The 23293-nt window shown below is 39.0% G+C and overlaps 3 protein-coding genes across 7 annotated transcripts in view; 2 read left to right on the plus strand and 1 right to left on the minus strand.

The window, feature by feature from the left end:
* Positions 1–10899, plus strand: part of LOC134750173 (uncharacterized) — a 34315-nt gene extending 23416 nt beyond the window's left edge. For both annotated transcript variants that reach the window (XM_063685297.1, XM_063685296.1), the window contains exon 2: positions 10331–10899. In XM_063685297.1, coding sequence (XP_063541367.1) covers positions 10369–10899 — 531 coding nt within the window. In that variant the 5' untranslated portion in view covers positions 10331–10368. The remainder of the gene's footprint in view (positions 1–10330) is intronic.
* The window catches only part of LOC134750242 (flotillin-2), a 470025-nt gene that overhangs the window by 299088 nt on the left and 147644 nt on the right, over positions 1–23293 (minus strand). The window lies entirely within an intron of this gene.
* Positions 10967–13347, plus strand: LOC134750172 (glucose dehydrogenase [FAD, quinone]). The gene is made up of 2 exons (XM_063685295.1): positions 10967–11107; positions 11432–13347. Exons 1-2 carry the CDS (start codon positions 10967–10969, stop codon positions 13139–13141), a joined length of 1851 nt encoding a protein of 616 aa, XP_063541365.1. The 3' UTR covers positions 13142–13347.

Below are 23293 nucleotides of genomic sequence, written 5' to 3' on the forward strand. Positions count from 1 at the left end.
TTTCATTTTCAAAAATGAACTAAAAAAAAGAACAATAGTCAATACTTCAATAGTGTAGTTACAAAATGTTTGATTGTTTGGTGTAGTCTTTGTACCTATTATATAAGAACCTTAAGGAGGTTACAATTAACATATTTTGCAGCAATCTCGATGCATGAATAAAATTTAGTTTAATTGATTATTCAGGTGCCGTCACTGCCGTCTCGCCCCGCTGATGAGAATACGGTAAATCGACATAGATTGGTCAACGATTCTCGTGGTAGGTCAAATATAACCTTCAATGCGTAAATTGATAAACTTCAATAGTGTAGGAATATTGCGTCGATTTAAGATGTTATTATTGTGGATGTGGACCAGTAGGCATATATAAAGGGATCAGTTAACCATCTAATTTCATGTTTGGCTTGAAATGACAACTAACAGCAGGAAGCTGGAATGTTTCATATGTCATTTTCCGTGAGCAAACTAATAATCAAAGAGATTAGCATTCGAGACTGATAGATCACACAGCTTGGGTTCGGAGTGGTCTATTGGTCACACAACCAACACATACGATCGTAATGTCCTCATTGAGTATGCTGAACATAAGGCGCTGCCGGTAGCTGAGCAGAATGGCACACATTTGCTTTCATTGCGATACATCAGCACATGTGACACCTCCTAGCGGTAGCGAGCCTTAAAAAGGGTTGCTCGTTATACAAATGTATGGAATGTAATTGTGTAATCTATTAATAGGTCTTTTATAACAGTTACGGTCATCAACGGAGTTTGCTAAACATCAGAACTTTTAATCACTTTTGTTTAAAAGCTTGTATATTCTAATAAATTCATTTATTTATTGAGACGCACTTTAATGGAAGTAGCTTTATTTATGAGTATCCAAAGATTCTAAGATCTCTTCACTCATTGTATTCTATAATTTTCCCACTGCTATTGGGTATTAGTTAGCGTCAGCTGACACAATCATTGGGTCAAGGCGGCATTCGAGAGACGATCTTGAGCAATTCCACTGTGAATCTTCACTAGTTCCTTTCTCTGCTAAAAAGTGTGTACAAGGTTAAAAATGATCAATAAATGTCATCGTGACCTTGGGCCGTAGTCAAGATGACTAGATTGCCTAGCATATCAACAAACGCCACTTGAGAAGTAACATGTATCAGGATGACAGATGCAACGAAAAGTGACGAGATCATTTCCATAATCTATGTATATACCTAGGTTCGTTTGATGCTTAGACATTTTGCATTGCAGCAATAACTTGTCGCGTAAACAAATAAAAGTTAGTTTGTCTACGATCTTACCGTATATAAACATGGACTGCAAAAAATTACGCCACCTTTGGTTAGGTAGACTACGTGTTTGTGGAGCCGTCGGGTCGGAAGCATTCTTCAACTGTTTCTCAATACTGTTAACCCACAAACATTTCTACTTCGCTTAGGACCTATTCTGCAATAAATTTGAAAACACAAGGCGAGGGCAGATCCGTAACACGCTATCTAAAATAAAAACTGGCCAAGAGCATATCGCGCTGGATACCTAATATACTTATGATCCCTTAAGGTAGAGTTCTGTATTAGTAATTAAGTAAACGTTCTGTAACCAAATAGGTAACAAAGGGGTATTCATTCATTCAAAATAAAGGAAGTAATAAAAGATGGGCCATGCGGCATGCATCAAAAATCCGCGATGGACTATTTCCTACTATTTCGGGAAACGGGCATATATTATGTGAATATGTATGGTCTATACGTTCTTAAAATGTATACACATGATGACATTAATGACACAGTGCTTCTCATTTTATCCTGAATTGGCCGCACTCTAGAAAGGGTGTGCTCAAACGAGTTTTCGTTCGGAAATGGAATCGCTGCGCGGCGTACAGTTATAATTTCCTCCAAGGAACGAGCTCGTGTAATATATCGTCAAAATGCCTTATGTTATTAAAAACAACATGCTCTTTCGTCCTTTTACTTTCAAATGGTAGAGTAACGGTGAACTACACTGCTTATTATTCTCGAACAGAACTAAATGTAAACAAACCATTTAAATAAAAAAGAATGTTTGGTTTTAAGGTTGTATTTTTTTATAATCATTTCACTGCACGATACATCTAAAAGTAATTGTTGGGACAACTTTTTATAAAAAATTCGGAGGACTTTTATATATTATTTATTTACAATAAAACGTACAAAATTGGCCAAACAAAACATGCAGTCTATATGTAATCATAATGCGATCGTTGACCGTTATTAATGTAAGAAAAAGTAAACATTGTGGCGTGCATCAGTTGCGTGTATTACAATCAAACTTCCTTGTAACTACTGACTCTTTAGCCCAGTGGGCGCTCATAACAATGCCAAAGAAAAAGGCATGTAGTTGACTACCAAATTGACTCGGCGGAAGAGGTATCGAGGGTGAAGCAGAGGCAGAGCAGAGGTATATCCTTAGATGTTGCTGTCATCTTTTTATATGTACCGTAAAACGAGGTGGCTTTGAAATGCCGGGGCGACTTTGAAATTTCAGCTTTTAAGTTATAATATATTTTTATGCGGGATTTTTTACAGTAGGTGAATATCAATATTAAGTAATCTAACTAGTTCCATGAACAGTTTCAGTAAATAATGAATAATGGTTATTTTGTGGCCATTTTGAAACTATCAAAGTAACCCCAAACTTTCCTAAAGCCACCTCGTTTTACCGTATTTGTCAAATAATCCATCACATAATGGCCACGAGCCACGACATTCTGCAAATAGCGTTGTCCTAACACTCCTAACTAACTATTATGGACTTTTCATACTGCCATTATGACTGTCGATCGAAGGTTCAGGGATTTCTACAAACAGCGGGCCGCAAACTCGCTAGTATGTAGTTCTATTATCCTTGAAATTCAATAAAAAAAATCCTGTCATTAACGCCAACTATTCATTAGTTTTAGTCCACAACTTACAACTATGGCCCAAATTCAAGTTCCAGTAAAATATGTATAAGTATTTTTCAAATTATGTTGAGTATATAATATAGAAAGAAGACCATAGTTGTACTTAAGGACTGTAGTTACCTGATTTTACGGTATCCGTGCAATTTTTCACCTTACTACATTGTAATAAAGTGAAAAACTGGATATATCTCTTTGTAGTCGACTGTACGTACCTATAAATTATAGGTATACATTAATACTTAATTGCGAGTCTCCTTCATTCTTAATTGGTTTATTTTCATTATCTTGAATAAAAAAAAACAAAATGGTTTGTTTATTTTTTATCTCTAATTTCACCGAGAGAAAGTGAGTAATCTACAGAAAGTAACAGAATTCTGCAAAGATCCAAATCTCAACTCAACCCATGACCTTAGTATGCGGAAGTACTAATCTCGAAATATTTGAACATTAGTTTGATAGCCGACTGATGTTTAGATACAGCCAAATTTTTTTTCGCGATTACGGGTTTGGTTCCATAGTAAAAGTTGCTCAGTATAATCCTCCCTGGCAACGGGAATGCACTTATTTTTTAGCCACCGTGTATATTATTGTTTTGATTCTATCATGACTTGCTCAATATAGACGAAAAATGCATATTTAGATAGGTACTGTACCTGTTACGTCGTTAAGAGCCCGGTATCGATTTTAGTCGCAAAAATGTAAAATTGATAGATTTAGTCGGTGATATTGTACACCTTTTGTTACGTTATATAAATAACAAACAATATAAACAACACCTTTCTCCACGTAGTATTTAAAATTTTCACCTGATAAAACTATTATAATTACAGTGAATTTAATTACCATGAAAGTGAGACGCAACAATCACTTCTGAGCGTTATTCCACCAATGCTTGCAGCTCAGACGAGTCTACCTACACCGCTCAGGTGGGCCAGGATCATACCTAACTGCTAACTCCTTTTTTAGCTAGTTCGTCTATTTGCCTTTCCATCGATAGGTCTTATGTCGTTGTAGTTTGCGAGGGATGGAAAATAAACTAAGCGTTAGCTGACACAATCATCGGGTCAAGGCGGCATTCAAGTTCGCGTGACGATCTTGACCAATTCCACTGTGAATCTTCACTATAGTTCCTTTCTCTGCTAAGAAGTGTGTACACCTGTGAGTGTGACCTTGGGCCAAGATGACTAGCATATCAACAAACGCCAATTGAAAAGTAAAATGTATAAGGGATAACAGATGCAACGACAACAAAAAGTGATGTGATAATTTCCATAATTTAAATCTCGTTTGGTGTTTTCTATACAAGGCCCTTGTGTTCGTTTTTTTTTGCATCTGTGATAAAGCTAATGTATGTTGAACTGTATGTTTTGATACTCTAGTATCTAAGGAAATTAGGGTCATAGATCTTCAGATGTCAGTTGGAACTGGTTCGCGTGGGCGTTTGGTCTCTTCTACTACTACGCAAACAAAATATAAACATCAGAAATACACTGCCTGCTGTGTCGTGCTCTAGTAAATTCGGAACGGTACCATCGTGCATCGCAACAATACCCTCATCATGGAGAGTAATAAAATTTGTCTAAGAATCTTATGTGCTAACTAAGACCATGATGTACGAGGATTTGTTTTTGTCTCGAACTCAGAGACATGAAACTACAACATAAATCAACATTGTAAAATCTATGTACAAAGAGGTGGGTTAAAAAGCTATTAATTAAGTACTTACTTAAAAAGCTTACAATACGTTATATAAATGTTGAGGTTAGTGTTGCCAAAACTAAGAGGGATTTGCCGGTGGATGGGATGTGTTGTGCGAACCTCAGATTTTTAACTAGGTAATTAAGTGTAGTGTTGTCAAAACTTAGAGGGATTTGCCGATGGATAAGTTGTATTGTGCGAACCTCAGATTTTTAACTAGGTAATTAAGTGCAATCACGAATGTCAATGTTTAATAACAATAATAGTATTCAGTGTTACATTTTGATTTATATATTACGAACAATGCGCAGTTACGTGCGTACGAATACAGTTTATCAAATTGACGCCGGCTAAGTTTGGTATGCCAACTTAACGGTAGTGCCGAGTCCTGACCTGACACACACACTGATTCTTAGAAAACATGTAAAGAAGCGAAGCAATTGAACAGTATACAATTAGAAAAAAAAAAGCATTTAATGTTTTGCACAATAAATGAATTACTGCACTAGATATGCAAAATTTTCAAGGCCTAACATTCCATGCATATTTAGCGAGTAAAATATCCCATTGTTGGTACTGTTGAAAAAGACCGCGGAACCAAAACAAGCGAGCAATTACCACGGCTGTTCCACACATTGTATTTGTCTCTGTTGTGACGGCTATGGATATTAGTCTGAAAGGTTTAGTCATTACGTGAATTTACACGGTTCACGTCGACGAACAATTATAATCCATATTTCACAGTCGCAGTTGCGTTGTTGATAAATTTATTGACAACGATTGGTTGATTGTTTAAACAAAACTAGGGTAAGACCTCCAGTGAATGAACACTTAAGCAATTATCCAAGTTTGAAAAATCATTTCTCAGCATTCATTAATAATTTGAATAATTAATTGCAATTTAATCAATTCTCATTTAATAATTAAGAAAGTAATTTCTGCGATTTTTTATTACTTTCAACTTTTTATTACCAAAAACCTAATGAATGAACTAGTGAATGAACACCGCAAAACATAATTTCGATCTTTTTAATCAGCATTAAAAAGACATTTTTAACACAAAACCCGTTTCCAGCTCTATTCTAGTAGGTATAGCGAAAGCGTTCATATCTTTTTATCCCCTCTATTTGATATTAAATATATAAAAATGTAAAAAAATCATAGCTATTTACCAATAACACAGAAATCTGTTACATATTAATAAGAAAAAGAGAATCAATATTTAAAACAAGAAACAACGTGCATATTTTGATGAAAAAAGGTCAGGCTCAGCAAATAATGCTTAAAATAATAGACTTTCATTCCATTGTTCGTGGGTACATTGTTCATACATAGAATTAGTAGAAACCCAATTAATGAACAAGCCAAATTTTGTACTGTTCATACATAGGCATGAAAAATCTAGTAAATGGACTATGAAAAATCTTGAAATTTGGTTTGTTCCAATACTGGCTGAATGAATCAGAATCGTTTTCTATGCAGAATCACAAAAAACAAACTCAATACCATTTCGTTTACATATAAATTTAGAAAAAAAAAAGAAATCTAGACGACACCTGTGAATGAACACACCGTTCATTTACTGGTTTCAGAACATTTGATAAGCCAGTAATGGACCTCTAAAAAAGAAAGACTTAATCGCATAATACGCCGACAAAGTGTGCATTTATAGAAGGTTTAACTCTTAATCTATCCAAATAACTAAACTTTGTACAGGTAAACATTAAATAAGCACTTCATATGGTGCTCCAAACGTACACTGTTCTTATCTGGGATCTAATTTTTCCATACAAAACTTTAAAACCAGAAACACGTAACCTTCAAACGCCAGTCACATTCAAACTGATTGAAAATAAATTTATCACGGGTTGCCATTGCATAGGAAATAAAGTTGTTTATAAGAAAAAAAATACGACAAGTGGTAGAAATTGCTATATTTCTTATTTTAGACAAAAAACGTAAATTTTTCATTCACTGGGGGGTGTTCATTCACTGGTGGGTTTACCCTATCCAAGAAAAGGTTTTCTAATAAGGTGTCTGGAAAATACCAAGATAATTTTAATATTTTAGTGAATAAGCCACATAAAACAAACCATCGATCGTACTAACGGGTATCAATCAACATTTAATACATTCAGGTATATTTTCATGCAAAATTTTACATTGGAATTAAATGCATAGATTCAATAGATTGCTGAAAGCCGTGTTAGAATCCTATTTACCGGTTCTTGACTTGATGGATGCTGTTTTAACTTAATATCTAATACAGCTTAGTGCAAATTTACTGCATTAGGTAAAAGGAATCTCTGCCTTGTTGTTTCAAATTAATTAATTTAACCTAACATTACTAAAGATGAATGTTTCTTTCGCAGTATTTCGCAGTTTGTATACCTATACATATTAAGTTAGGACGTGATCGCACAAAAATTCAGCATAATTTGTTTTGTCATCTAGCTTTCTTGATGTGTAGTGTAAGCACCGTGTTTATTTAAGTCACAACCACTTACAGTATAGGTATTAGGCACTTAACCTGACAATGTTTTTGACCCGAATGACCGTGTGCAATTGTTATCTGCTGACATTTGATGACTTGGAACTTCTAACTTCTGAGAGTTAAACAGAAACTGCAATTAGTAAAATGGTTTTTGTATTAAAATAGTGATGGAACAAATATTTTGAAAATTAAACATTCAGTTTTAAGTTTCTTAATACTACAACAACAAACATATATAAAAAGAGATGGTCTAGGCATGAGAGCCAAATGGTATTTATACGAACTGTTGGGTTCAATGAACTTCAAACTGTTTAGTAGAAAACTTAAGGTGTTGTCTGCCATTTGTTATTTTCTTTGTCTTGTATAACCTTTAAATAGTTGTTGATTATTGTTGTTTCCGCATATTCCTAGAGATGTACCCCGTAGTTCCGGTCCATTAGCTCGCTATATTGTGCCTGTTACAGGTTTGCGTGATCTCGTTAAGTGCGTCTGCGACTCGACCATTCCTACTTTCGCCTTACATAATACAATGCTTCTATTTCTATATTGATAATTGATAAATTGTATCGATAACAATTGGTCACTATGCAATACACCTAACTTTTTAAATTGATTACTAATTAAACCCCTTAAATTTAATTTTGGTTACAAAATTTATAAAATAAATCATTATATGATTTTTATTATTGTCACGAATATGTAACGTAAGCTTCGAAAATTAATATTTTTTTAAATTTAACTTTTAGTAGTACTGACTAAAAAACAATAATACAAATATTTAATTTAATCTGACATTAGGTCTAAGTCTAACCGAGTCTAACGGGCCTACAGTGTAAACCAGCAGTGTCTGTGTACCCCTAGTGTATATTTCATTCGCTAGTGTGACGTGACGTATACGCGTTTTCGTTGTCATATTGTATAGGATTTTTGAGTTTCCAAAAGTCCCGCTTAGCGCGCTGCGCGGTTCTGAACAAAAGTGATACCTCTAACTAAAGTTAGATATAACAAGTCATTAAGTTCAGATACAAGTACAGTGACTCGTTAATAACCGAGAGAGAAACGTGACGTCGCGGACTGACCCTAATTTTTCCGATTCTTCTGTCTGTTCACTATCTATTCATTGCTGCATTATCTTGGAGGATAACCCAAATCTTCGCATGAAGTCTAATACTATTTGTATTTCTTCAATATCATGGTAAATTAGGGTTTTAGATTCAGAATTACAAGTGAAAGTTAAACAGTTCACCGTTATAGGAAAAAATATTGCAATATTAGGAACACGTTATCTGGACAAAAAAAAGAAGTTACTTGGTGGTCTTTTTTAAGACCTATAAAAGGTTAAGATGAAGGTTACTTACGAAATAATATACTATGTATATCTACAATAATGTGCCAACTAGCATATTATGTCCTACCTTAATTTAAGAGAATACGGTGTATTAAGACTTGACCTTTAATTAGCAAAAATAAAAACTACTCGTAATAAGCTTTACCTTACGTCGTCTTAATTAATATATATACCTATATATGTCTACCTAGTCAAAATAGACCAAGTTATATAAAATCAGAAAGTGTGCCGTTGCCGTTTATGATATGAGACCGCTATTATGTATATGTATATCTGCGCTGCGCCACATGTGATAACAAGGCCAAGGGCGACGACCGGCTGGGAGCTGTTTTCTCAATTCCACGCTAGATGTCACTTTGCCGTCCGCCGCGATTCGTACAACGCGGTATCGTTTGTTTCCCGTAGATTATACTGAACGCTCGGCGGAGCGTCGAATAGTTGCCATCAGAAGGGTCTTAACTGACTCGACTGAACAGCGAATGATGAATTCGGATATGAATTTCATGATTCCACCCCGCTCGCCTGCAAGTCAACTATCGCAGACTTGCAGGTCGATGATCTGACGCTGTTTTTGGCCCCTTTTAAAACACTCAAATTGACATTAATTATAAATGGTTTTCTTAAGATTAATGTCAAGTTAGGATTCGTTCGGTCGAAATCGGAGTACTCGTACTCGTATTGGTCATCTGTGTTTATAAATAATTAGAGTAAAATGAAAAGCTACGACGTAACATAGGTAATCGTATATATATTTTTTCCTTGCTAAATTTTTTGAGGAATAGAAGAAAAGCTATTTAAGTAACAATTTAGTAACAATCTTTCCTTTGATTAAGTAGTGTCGTTACCCTAACTAAACCAATGATAAGATTCGAAATATTTTTTTACGACTATTATAAATTATAACTGACTGAAACTTGTAAATTATTGAAGCTTTATATTAAATATTAATTATTGGCTTCGGTAATTATCCGTCGAATAATCCATTAATTGCTGTTCTTGCACAAACTTTTGATACCACGAGTTTGGCAAACAAGCGTACGGCCTACCCAATAATAAACGGATACCGAAGCATACAGACGCTTGTAACAAAATAGATGTCAGTTGCCCTTGTAGACTATTTATACCTTTTAAAATTGGACCAAATGATGTTGACATAACTTGCATGAAATAGCAGACTACAAAAATAACGATTTACACATTTTGGATTACAAAACAAACAAGTCTTACTTTCAAGGCAACCTACATTTTGCGAATTAAATCATAAAGTCATTTAAAGTAATGCTGTAATGTTGTGTTTTTTGCATCAATAAAAAAACGATCCGTTTTCAAGTACAGTACAGCGTAAAAATATAATTCAATTTTCAATTTCAATGGTAATATCAAGACAAAGGAAACGTGTATCAAAAGCATAGCTTAATTTTGTAATGGATTATTAAGGACCGTCATCGAAATACACATGAAAACATCACCGCTCCTGGCCCCTGCGCTGCCCTGGTTCCTGGGCCGCCGGATGATTCCATTCGGGGCGGGGTGGAGCTTGGTCATTCTGTATGATATATAGGTACTATTACTAGGTACTTAATTTGTGGTAACGTGACAGCTGTGGATTTTTACCTGAAATAAAAAGTTATATTTAGACATTTGTAATATATAACAATTGATACGCCTAAAACTTGTATAAGTTACTCGTAAAGGGCTGTTAGACTTTGTGTCAAATAAAGTTAAAGTTAACTTCTTAATGAAACTAACCAGTGTTAATAGGTTTATACAATTAAACATGCAGAAATTACAGAATGAATATGATAACAACGATTACAACTCGTAACATAGTTATTTTTTTACGTTACAGAAATCAAACATCGCGAACGCGCAGCCGCGCATCTCACCATGGGTCAAGAGCAGTCGTATGCGGCTCACGCTAGCGCCGCCCAGGTGGCCCGCTACAAGGAGAAGTACTCCGACCCCCTCCAGTACCGGAGCTCCCCCATCACCTTCCCCGCCGACTTCGACGACAAGGACTACAAGCGGCACAAGGCCAGGCGCAGTGCGGAGAGCTTCAAGAGCGACTCCTCCACCAAAAGCAGTGGCTACAGAAGCGGGTCGAGCGGCTACGAATGCCGCTCCGAAAGATCCTCCAAAAGCGACTACTATTGCACCTCCTTATACAAAAACAATCACTACACAGACGTTAATAAGGAACTATATAAACCGGTGAAAATACCAAAGGAAAAACGCTACAAGCTCCAACTATTTGATGACAAAGATGAACTAAAAACTCCGCGTTTGAAGAGTTACCATAGTGAACCTGAATCCACGAAGCCTAAGGTGGCTGCGCCAAAAAAGGCGGGAATAAGGAATTATACTCCTAAAATCCTGTCAGAGGACGAGCAGAGAAAGAAAGTGGATAATTGGATATAAGAGAGCTAAGACTCGTAGAATAAGTTGTAAATATTAGTGTAGTAGTAGATGAGTTGGGGACGCAAACATGGAGGCAGCAGGAGCGCTCGCGAGTTTGGCCCCGTCGCCCATCACCGTGCTGGGTCTAATACCACTCCTGGCATTAGGGATCACGTACTTCAGATACCAGCAGTTCGACCCAGAGTCTCATATAACGGATATCAATGCTGTGAGTATTATCATTTAAATATTTATGTAAAAAAACTTTTTTATAAAAACAAAATTCTTCTAATCCTTTGTTTTATAACACTGACATAACTTACACCCCATAAATATCTCATTTCAATACAATATTGCTAGTTATGTACTCGTACTCGAATAATTAGTCTACCTGTGTTTCACTTCACAGTTCATGCTTGAAACGAAACAACACGTAACCACATAAAGGTCACTTATTAACTCCTATTTATTACCGTTAAAGGTTGAATAACGTAATTTTTAAAAAGTTCGCGACTTGATTTTTTTTACATAGAGAAAAACATCTCCATTTCAGATGTTGCCGATATACGATTTCGTGATAGTGGGCGGCGGATCGGCGGGTGCCGTGGTGGCGTCGCGCCTCTCCGAGGTAGGGAACTGGACGGTGCTGCTGCTGGAGGCGGGCCAGGATGAGACCGAGATCTCCGACGTGCCCGCCCTAGCCGGCTACACGCAGCTCTCCGAGATGGACTGGCAGTACCAAACCACGCCCTCGTCTAACCGCTCCTACTGCCTCGCCATGAACGGCGATCGCTGCAACTGGCCTCGAGGCAAGGTCCTCGGCGGATGCAGCGTCCTCAACGCTATGGTATACGTGCGGGGCAATCGGAACGATTACGATCTCTGGGAGGCGCTCGGTAATCCTGGCTGGTCCTACGACCAGGTGCTTCCTTATTTCATGAAATCTGAGGACAATCGGAACCCATACCTCGTCAATACGCCCTATCACGCCGCCGGAGGCTATCTGACGGTTCAAGAGGCTCCGTGGCGCTCGCCACTTTCGGTGACATTTCTGAAGGGCGGCATGGAACTTGGATACGAAAATAGAGACATAAATGGAGCGAAGCAAACTGGATTCATGCTAACACAGGCGACCATGCGGCGCGGCAGTCGGTGCAGTACGGCCAAGGCATTCTTACGGCCTATACGCAATCGAGAAAATCTTCATATCGCCCTCGGAGCACAGGTCACCAGGATACTAATAAATCCGGTTAAAAAACAGGCTTACGGTGTCGAGTTTATAAGAAACGGACAAAAGCAAAAAGTAAGGATCAAGCGAGAAGTTATCATGTCAGCTGGTTCATTGTCCACACCCAAATTGATGATGCTTAGCGGAGTGGGACCAGCGAGCCATTTGAAGGAGCACGGTATCCCTGTCATCGCAGATCTTAAAGTAGGCCACAATTTGCAAGACCACGTTGGGCTCGGAGGCCTAACATTCGTCGTTAACAAACCTGTCACGTTTAAAAAGGATAGGTTCCAAACATTCGCTGTAGCTATGAACTATATTCTCTATGAAAAGGGACCGATGACCAATCAAGGCGTAGAAGGCTTGGCTTTTGTCAATACGAAATACGCACCAAGTTCGGGCAACTGGCCCGACATGCAGTTCCATTTCGCACCTAGCTCTGTCAACTCCGATGGCGGCGAGCAGATCCGCAGGATTCTGAATTTAAGGGACCGAGTATACAACACCGTTTACAAACCGATCGAGCACGCAGAGACATGGACCATTCTCCCTCTGTTGCTACGCCCGAAGAGCTCTGGCTGGGTGAAGTTGAGAAGTCGCAATCCGTTTCATCCGCCTGACATAGTGCCCAACTACTTTGCATACAAAGAAGACATTAAAGTACTAATAGAAGGCATCAAGATAGCCATGGCTCTGTCCAATACGACAGCGTTCCAAAGGTACGGGTCGAGGCCCCACAACATACCTATGCCGGGCTGTCAACACCACGTGATGTTCAGTGACGAATACTGGGAGTGTTCGCTGAAACATTTCACGTTCACGATATACCATCCGACTGGCACATGTAAAATGGGGCCAAAGACGGATCCTGGGGCGGTGGTGGACCCAAGGTTGCGAGTCCACGGCGTCGCCAACCTGAGAGTGGTGGATGCGAGCGTCATGCCGACCATCATAAGCGGCAACCCGAACGCACCGGTAATCATGATAGCCGAAAAAGCCTCGGACATGATCAAGGAGGACTGGCTTGTGTTATGACAGTGTTTAGTGGTTATATTAGTGGTTATAATTAATTGTGAAATTTGTGAACAAACTAAAATACTCAGCTCAGTCATGGAAATTTATTTTGTGTTACATTGCTTTTAGAGCGTAAGACGTTTCGATAAGTTTGTAAATAGTTCTACTTAGAAATAGGAGAGCGATGTGGTATTTTATTGTGCTAATGATTATGTATGTAAATGATAAAAATAATAATAAAAAATCAAGATAAATGTCTAAATAATTCTTTGAAATCTTGGTACTTTTATATTCTCACTATTTATTTACCAGTGATTGGTTAAATAAATAATCTACATCAATAAATAACAAGGTCAGCCGGGGTAATTGCCACTATGGGGTTTTCCGTCTATTCGTTTTTTTTTAACAACATTAGTTACTACAGCTCCCTCCATCTAGAGAAAAGGGCCAGAACTACTGGAGGACAACACTTAACATAGAGGGTGTGGTTGGATATTTTGAGAATTAGTTTCACCCCAGACCTACACGGTTTACATCCTTGTTTGTCTTTAGATATTTGGTAGAGACATGCGAACCACAATTTGTATTAATATTAATATTTAAACTAATATTAATAATTAATATTAACAAATTGGAAAACATCCAAGTCAAATATTTGGAGGATATTTTTTTTAACTTGGTAAAATGCGTCAATAATGTTAAGGTAATTGCGTCTATGTAACGCATTTGCCCCAATGTCAGTGGTCAACAACTTTTTTACTAGATACGTAGTTTTACCAGTATACTTGAGACGTAGTTTTAGCAGCTATTCAAGAAAGTTTCGTCAGTAAAAAAGCTCGCGAAGTTAAAATTTCAGCCCTTCGACCATGGAACGGAACTTGATTCGTGCTTGTCAAGCTTTGCAATAAAAGGAATACATTTTTCAGCTTTTTTTTTTACCAGAAACACTTTCGCCCGCACTAAAATAAAGCCTGTTTAATTTTTTTTATCAGTTTTTTTAATAGACTAAAAAGTTGTAATAGACTACAAACTAGGGACGCATTTTACCAAATTATACTATTTTTTTCTACTTGATGTTGTTAATTGCTGTTTTGTGCCCCTTGTATTGATTATACCTTCTAAAATACTGTATTATAAACACGTTTCATGAGGTTTGAAAAATCTTATCGTAATTTATTATAAATTATTTTAAAAAGACGCAATTTGCCCAATTGGACCTAAGAAATCTAAATTTCCGTATAAAAAAACATCTATAAATTATAACTATAGCGCAACGAAAAAGTTACTTCACGAATTATCTTGGCAAAGAGGTAGACTACACAGCAAATAGTTATTTACGATACAAGTGCGGAAAAGAGGAAATTCGAAACGAGTGGCGATAAATTAAAACATGGCCGCAGGGAGTGTTTTTAATCGACACGAGTTGTGAATTACCTTTTCGCACGTGTATCGTACAACGTTTTACAGTACATATGGCCATTTAAACTTTCGACATATGCACAAAAAGTGCACTTTACGCACTAGTGCGAGAAAGTAGCACCATGTATTGTAAAGCATATTTAATAAACCACTTATTAAATATTTCATAATATGGGGCTAAAGGAGAGTAAAAAAATGTACCTTGAAATAAGTCATAACAATATAGAACTATCCTAATTGATTACCCATTAAAATAATGCTTAGCAGCAAATAAAAATATTGGGTTATAAAAGTGTGAAAACACGAACTTCGTGAAAAGAATATCGTAAACAACTTTCGGTTTGCGGTTTTGTTGTTATTTTTTTGTAAAATAAAACGTTTTTGAAATAAACTTTGAGACTTAAACTACCTACTTATATCACAGATCATCATGCAACATGCAAATTTTACGGCTCCCAATCAAGCCAAAGAAGTTTAAAATTAAATTAATTGACCAAATTATCAAATTATAGCTAAGTAAAAAGTCAATAGGTACGGGTCATAAGATATTTAAAGAAGATTTTTAAATTAAAAAACCAAATAACATTTTGTGTGGTCCCTTTTTTTTATTATATTTAAATTTTAATGAGGGAGGCCTTATTTTTTAGGGTTCTGTACCCGAAGGGTAAAAACGGAACCCTATTACTAAGACTCCAATGTCCGTCTGTCCGTCCGCCTGTCTGTCCGTCTGTCTGTCACCAGGCTGTATCTCATGAATCGTGATAGCTAAACAATTGAAATTTTCACAGATGATGTATTCCTGTTGCCGCTATAACAACAAATACTAAAAAGTACGGAACCTTCGGTGAGCGAGTCCGACTCGCACTTGTCCGGTTTTTTATTATTTCATATTGTTATTATTTACTGTTAAAGCGGCACACTTTGAGAAAATCGCAAAAATACATATAACGGTTCTTGGGATAGAGCCTGCGCACAGACAGACAAACGGACGGACAGCGAAAGCTTAGTTAAGGTACGGAACCATAACAATGGCGTATGCCACCTTAACGAAGGGTAAACAGCTGCTCATTTGAAAGTGTCACGAAGTAACGTGACGTCAATCGTCCCTGAGGAAAATAGATTCACTAAGTGTTCACTAACGAACAGAGGTGAAATTTAATCTCGACGGACCGCAATAAATGTAATACAATAAAGAGAAACTCGACCTCAGGACGTGGTTTACATTTTATTCTCTTTACAAATCGACGAGTCGGCTCTCATGGCGCTTTATTTCTTTATTTGTAAACGCCTCTTCCTGTGGCAAATAGAAAAACAAAGAGTCGAACCAAAGATAGATATAGGTAACTCCGTAATAGATGGATACAGTCCAAGGAAAAAACGTGCCTCGAAAATCACGAAAATTTGATTCTCGATCAGATGGCGCCACTGCCTCTGGCCTACTGTCGTATAGAGGGCGTTGACGGTTTCGTTTGTTATTTATAATTTTAACGCATATCAGTGAAAGAACATGGGTCGAAATCATATAAAAATAATTAATGCAAATAAATAAAAAAAACATTTATCCATATTTAAATACATTTTAACGTATTTTTATTATAAAAATTATGTCTTAATTTTTAGTTTTAAAGTATGTCGATAGATGGCAGTTTATTTACAGTGGTTAAAATTTTTACTATGACAGTACCGCTCTATCTTATTATATCCTCTTTGGTCGAACTGAAGGATAATCAAAGACAAGGCAAAGAAAAGGCATAATGAAAATAGATGCAACTGCCACTGTGACATATGCTAAAAATGTTTTGAATGAGTCCATTTAATTTTACTTTATTTATATCAAGCATGCTAATATACATAAAAAAAAAAATAATTTGTTAAGCAACAGCTAAAATAGTTATATACCTATACTATAATATTCTCATCAAAAACACGTAATACATAGGTATGTGTTTTCACAATAGAAAACTCCTGGGTCAAAGTAGGTAATTAGTAATTATTAACCATTTTACTCGTGCACGAGAATACGACTAGTAATTAATTTAACTACAATCAGTAATATGCATTTCACAAAGATATATCAAAAATACACATTTTTTTTCTCCTTTTTGATAATAACAAACGGTCAAATGAGCTGAAAATGGAGTACTACTAATGACATCTAGGGAGCAGTAGCTGAAATAATTCTGCTAAACTTTTTGATAATAACAAACGGTAAAATGAGCTGAAAACGGAGTACTACTAATGACATCTAGGGAGGAGTAGCAGAACTAATTCTGCTAAACTGAGTACTACTAGCGCCATCTAGTGGGCTACGGCTTGACTTAAGTTCACTTGAGTTCACTCAAAAGCGCCATCTACTACATTAGAAGTTCAAATACAAATCTGAATTAGTTACGATCTGAAAAAGAGGGCGCTAAAATGGAAGACGCAGAAACCAAACAAGTTACAAAAACCGGCCAAGTGCGAGTCGGACTCGCGCACGAAGGGTTCCGTACCATTATCTATAAAAACGGCAAAAAATCACGTTTGTTGTATGGGAGCCCCCCTTAAATATTTATTTTATTCTGTTTTTAGTATTTGTTGTCATAACGGCAACAGAAATTTATTTGTGAAAATTTCTACTGTCTATCACGGCTCATGAGATACAGCCTGACAGACAGACAGACAGCGAAGTCAGTAATAGGGTCCCGTTTTTACCCTTTGGGTACGGAACCCTAGAAACCGGCCAAGTGCGAGTCGGACTCGCGTTCCAAGGGTTCTGTACATGACACAATTTTTAACAATGTATTTTTTTCATCAATGGCACTGCATCCCTGACGGATGATTATTGCAACGCTGTGTCAAGAGCGGTTGAGACGGCCAATGCATTTTCGCTTATGGCTATATAAGCCTATCGCTGCACGGCACTTCTTGCCGCATAAGTCGCATGTATGGATTTGTTGAGCCTCTGGATTTGAGACCAGGCTGCCAGCCTGGTGACGCCTGTGCCTTTTATGGTTCAAGTTTTCCAGCCACACTTCGTCGTGCTTCTTCACTCCCACGCATAGGTCTCTACGCCACTCTGGTCTCAATGCAGCACGTTCCTCCCAACCGCCGGTACTGATGCCAAAGCATTCCATGTCGCGCTTGCAGGAGTCCTAAACCTTAACATTGGGCGTCCCACAGGTCTTTTTGTATGTATTTTTTTAAGTCTACAATATATATCACAGTGACGCTTTTATTTGTAGGCTAAATGTGAAATGAAAATAATCAATAATATCTCCTTATGTCGTAATCCAAAATCAATATCGGAGCAATCCTTCGCGGATTGGGAAAGAGTTACGTTACGCAAAAATTTCCAAATTTTAAAAATGCCTAATGACCACGACTCGCCGCCGTAATGGAGGCAAGAATTAACTTATTGCGCACTCGCAAATGTACATAAATGGCAGTTTAAAGACGGAAACCCACACGGGGCAAACTACATTGACAGCCATTGTTCAAACTTCGCCGTGCCCTGCCGGAAGAGGGATCTTCTCTTTAATTAGGCATAAAAGAGCATGCGAGCAAGGGTGTTGCAGCGCTACAGCATAGTAGGTGTAAAGAAGGCGAGTGAGCAACTGGCTTAGCCTTTCATCTTGGTGGTTGATTTTGACATGAAATGAAAAATCGGTACAATAACAAGGGCCTGACACTCTTTGATAGAGAAAGATAGTCTTATTGCGATTCCTATAAGAGGAAAGAGAAAATAGTGCCATGCTTTGTCTTTATCACCGACCGGGAATTTTTTCATGGTCGGGTTATGGCATTATAGCAAGAAGGCGATGGCGAAATACCGAAATTTATAAGAGTGAAAGAGAAAAAGGATTATGCTGCCATACATGAAACTGTCTTTCTCTTACCCCTGGTCGCTCGGTTTCGTGTCTTATAACTACTTCGTGTATCTTGCTGATTGCTGCCCTTTGCGATGGACTAAGTGAAAGCCCTAGCCCCAGTCGTCGCTATGCATGTAGGTAAGGTACGTGTAAAATGGAGTTCCAGATTCGTGTATCGATGGCAATCGACCGCGACAACTTTAGCAAGATTACAGGACTAACAGGATTATACTCGTAAGAAGAGATAAGCGGAACGCTATGCCTTGTTGAGCATACCACACCGGTATCGGCAATACAATGTCAAGAGTCGACCAGAGAGTTCAGCAACACTGACCAAACAGTTTTTAGAGTGGAATCAGTAATGTGCCAACAGCGGAAACAAATGCAATCTTCATAATTACTCAACTAAGCACAAGTTCCTCGTGCCCTCATTATCCATAGACAATGTGGAGCGACACGGGTTCACCTGCTTAATAATCCTTCATTCATACACCCTTGTATTATAATCGATTAGACGGTTGAAAAAGCAACTTTATGCTTTCAATTTTAGGATCATAATTCGTTGCAAAAAGTTAGCAAAATACGCGGAATCTAAAAGTAATAGATATATATTAGCATTCAGCGGCGCGCCGCTTGAGCCCGCGACTGACAATGCGTGAGCAATCACGTACACAGATATTATATAACACTGAAATGCGTTTTATAAGGGCTTATGTGAACATAAATGCTTTAGTAAGCATGACGTTTTAGTTGCACGGCGGAAACGTGCCAAAATGGTATGTTTATACAAATCCGTAAATGTTATGCCCTATGCAATATGGTGGGAAATTTGGGAGGTTGCAAAAGGGTTATACAGTAAAAGGAGCGCTACTGATTGCCTCACTTTATTTTACATAAATACAACTCGTGGACGACGTCGAACTTCTTGATGGGGTATAGTACTGTGATGGGGTCACGTTCGCCGGGGCGGGCGCGGCCTCATACACCTCCCTTGTTCCAGACGGGAGCAAGGGTTTCCTAGTTAGCTCAGAGGAGAGAGAGGGTGCAGAGTGAGACAAGGAAACACAGGTTTAATGCTGTAGTATAAATCGGCGGGCTTTTATGCCGGTTTATTATAAATCAAGATTACTTAGGTCTAGGTATCCTAAGCTAGGTACGACGCGGGGGTGACTTTAATTATCGCAACGGTGTGGCGCGGACCCTAAGCTACTCGCGGATTCGGGAACGGTATCCCCTAAGAGTGAAGGGGATGGCGAGACGGGAAGGATATGCGAATCGGGGGGGAGCGCCTAGGGTGCCTACGCGTCTAAAACACGCCGGCTCTGACCAGGGCGATAGGGAGTATCAAGGGTGCCTACGCGTCTAAAACACGCCGGCTCGGACCAAGATACAGGGTAGGACGGGTTACGTAATCCAGGTGCCTACGCGTCTGAAAACACGCCGGCTCTGACTGGGCTACGGGAAGCAGGAAGGGTCGGAGGGGAACCGGGTGCCTACGCGTCTGAAAACACGCCGGCTCGACCGGGAGATCAGCTGTCCTCACTGCAGAAGGCGGTGAGCCCAACTGACGCTGTTGTATGGGCGCGCGCCGCTTTTATACGCTCGGCCCGGCGCGCGACGGGTGGGGCGAGTGGGCTGGCACTCGATCGGTTGCCGCGGCTCGATAGGTAGCTCCGCTGTCTGTCACGTGGCGGCGGCGTGGTGTTGTAATGCGCGGCTAGGCGCGCCATTACAGTCCCGTCACCCGTCTGGAGATTTTTACCTATGGGGAAAAATCACCGTTAGAATATGCTGGCTGAAAGACGATACCATTTTTTTTTTTTTTTTTTCTTATTATTATTATTTTTTATTTACTGGATGCTATTATGTTTATCTCTCATTTTTGTATTTATTCTAAGTATTCGTCTTCCTATTTGCAACACGTTTATTTATTTTGAGGCTACGTTCTCTGTTTGACCCGCGTCTTGTTTTTTTTAAAAGTTATTTATTGTAAGTATATTCCCACTATATTGTTGTTCACTTGACTTAATGTTACCAATTCACGTTCACTGTTATGTACTTACTTGGTCTGTAACCTATTCTTTCTATGTGCTTGTATTATTCTATTCTATTTATTCACCATGTCGCGGGTTTATTTATGTTTATATTAAGTATCTATTGCGGTTTACTGGTCACACTTGATTGCACGGTAATTATTCTTCATTTTATTACTTTACTTTATTTAAACAATAGGTTTTTTTTATACACATTTTTTAATGCTTCTACGGTACTTAAATCTGCTGACGGTTTTTTTTACTACACTATTACGGTTTTTTTTACTACACTATTTGTTTTTCTTATTACGGTACTTTAATATAATCACTGTTATATTTTTATATTATTTGACTTCACATTTTTTTTATTTAGTCTTCTTTTCCCCCCTTTTTTCTTTTGCTGTGACGTTCGTAGGGCGGGTGCGCCTGCCGCGTTCGCGGCCTTCTCGTATGGCCGTGTTGTTGGCCGCCGTTCCTCTTTCTGCCCGCCCTGCGCGTCCTTTTCTTGTTTCCGCCCTCCGTGTCTGGTCTCGAGGACGGTGCCGGTGCCAGGGGGCTGGCGATCTGTAACTTACTTTTTGGTATCCATCCTATCTCTATTTTTCTTTTATTAAATTGATGTTTAAGGGTCCCATGTTCCATCTCTGAAGTCGGTTCGTGTCCGCGCTGCGTGGTTTGTGTTTTTCGAATTTTCTTCTTCCGGTTGTATTTTGTCGCTAGTCTCTGTGTGTGCTGCGTAAGGTTCGCTTTTGCTCGTCGGCGCGTGACTCGGTTTGCGGTGTATTTACCTTTTTCGGATATCTGGTCAATCTTACGGAAATCTACCTGTGGGAGCGGGTACGCATCTTCTTCGGATATCTGGCTAAGCTTACGGTAATCTGCACGGAATCGGTACTGACCTGACAGTTTTTCCACTGGTACTAAGGGGAAACTACGTGAGCTATGGGACTTCTCGATCACGCCCTGTTGAAGCATGTCACTCACGTGTTTGTCAGTTATTTCTTGCTGTTTCGGATTTCGCGGATTGTATTTCTGTTTTACGGGTCCTGTGTGCTTTAGTTCTATTTTGTGATGTACCTCTGTGAACGGTGTGGTTGGCTGCTGTTGACTGGATTCGGCGGTTATGCTATTCTGGTTTTCTTCTGGAGTGTCTACTTTTTGCTTGTCCTCTCCGTTTTTCGGATTTTTTCTCTGGGTATCTTTGTCATCGGGGTTTTCTTCGTCTTGGCTCTCTCCTGGCCATTTTATTGACATTCCAAGTCGTTTCAGGACGTCCATTCCTATTATAATGTCCGTCGCTGACGGCAGTACCCTCAGCCAGTGTCTGATTTTTACCTCTTTGACTTCTATGTCGACCAACAAGTTGTTGTGGGTTTGTGTCCTGGTCCCATTCGCTAGTATTACTTCTCTTGTTTTTAGCTTATTTTGGTACGCGATGTTCTTACATTCATTATATACTTGCTGGTCTATGTACGTGTTGGTGGATCCTGTGTCTATTACGCCTCGGTATTTTCTTCCCATTATGTGCAAATCGGTGTATATGCGGTTGTCGCTCGTCTGTGGGCTGTTGGCTGCTCCTAGCTTTTCCTGCCCTATCCAGGTTGCTTTCCTGCAGCAGGCCTTACTCAGCACTCCCAGTTTTCCACACTGGCTGTAAAACACTTGGCGTTTGCCCCTGCAGGCGTCTGCATTATGTCCCGGTTTCCCACAGGACCAGCAGCTGGTCTTGGGGTCATATTTCGGATGCACTGTGTGGCTCGTACTCTCTCTCGGTTCGGGTTTCGGTTTCTGGTTGTTGTGGCGTCGGTCGTCCCTACCTTGGGTCGTTTGTTCGCTGCTTGCTTGTTCGTCCTCCCTCCATTTGTTGTTGTCGCTGGCGTCTCGCCACGCTCCTGACGACGTCGTTGCACCGTACGTGGGTGTCCTTATATTTTCATACTCGGTTCCTAATTTCAATAGTTCTGGTAAGGTCTTATAGTCTTGCCTTTTGATGTATAGCTTGTAGCTATGTAACATATTCTCTCGGATGCGGTATAATTTCGCTGCTTCGTCGAGACTTCCGTACCTGCGCATCAGCGTCAGAATGTCTGTGACGTAGTCGGTAAACCTCTCCTGGTCTCCTTGCTTTCTAGTGACAATTTTGGCTATGAGATCCTCTTCATAATTGGCCGGGTAGTAGTACAGCTTAAATGTTTGCAGGAATTGATTCCAATCGGTCCATGAGTCTACGTAATTTCTGTACCAGAGCAGTGCCCTACCTTTTAAGATGCGTGGTAATGCTGCTAATATATCTTCCTTCTTAATCTTGCTCGCCTTGATGAGTTCTTCCAACCTTTCTATGAACTCGACGGCGTCGTCTGTGGTCTCAAATGACAGGTTCCACTCTTTTATTAGCTTTGTTATTACCTTTGCATTGTTCTCTGCCATCTTTTCGGCTTCTTCCTCCTTCAGGATCTCCACCAAGCCCTTACGTATCTCCTCTATGGTTAAGCCTTCAGTCGGTACGCCTCGTGCCGTGGCTTCTTGTATTAATTCGGGTTTTTTCAGTCGGTATATCCAACTTGTAGGCATTTCTAATACCTACCGGTAAGCAGCGGTTGTACGGTGCACGGTTGTCCGTGCGGTTTTTTTTTTTACTTTATTACTTGGATGGAGCGTCGGGGCTCCTGTTGTACCTTCGTGGGAGCTAGATATGGTCTACGGGTGGGCGGGATGCGACAGTCCGAGTTGTCTCGGTGCGGTGATGCTAGGTGTAGCGGCTGTACGGAATATATAAGTACACGGTGCGGTATATGTAAAATATTTATTTATTTATTTATTCTGTCCTCTCTCGAGCAATGGTTCCTTCCAGGATACCGTATGGACTCCTA

The sequence above is a fragment of the Cydia strobilella genome, chromosome 19, assembly GCF_947568885.1.
Source record: "Cydia strobilella chromosome 19, ilCydStro3.1, whole genome shotgun sequence".
NCBI classification, from domain to species: domain Eukaryota; kingdom Metazoa; phylum Arthropoda; class Insecta; order Lepidoptera; family Tortricidae; genus Cydia; species Cydia strobilella.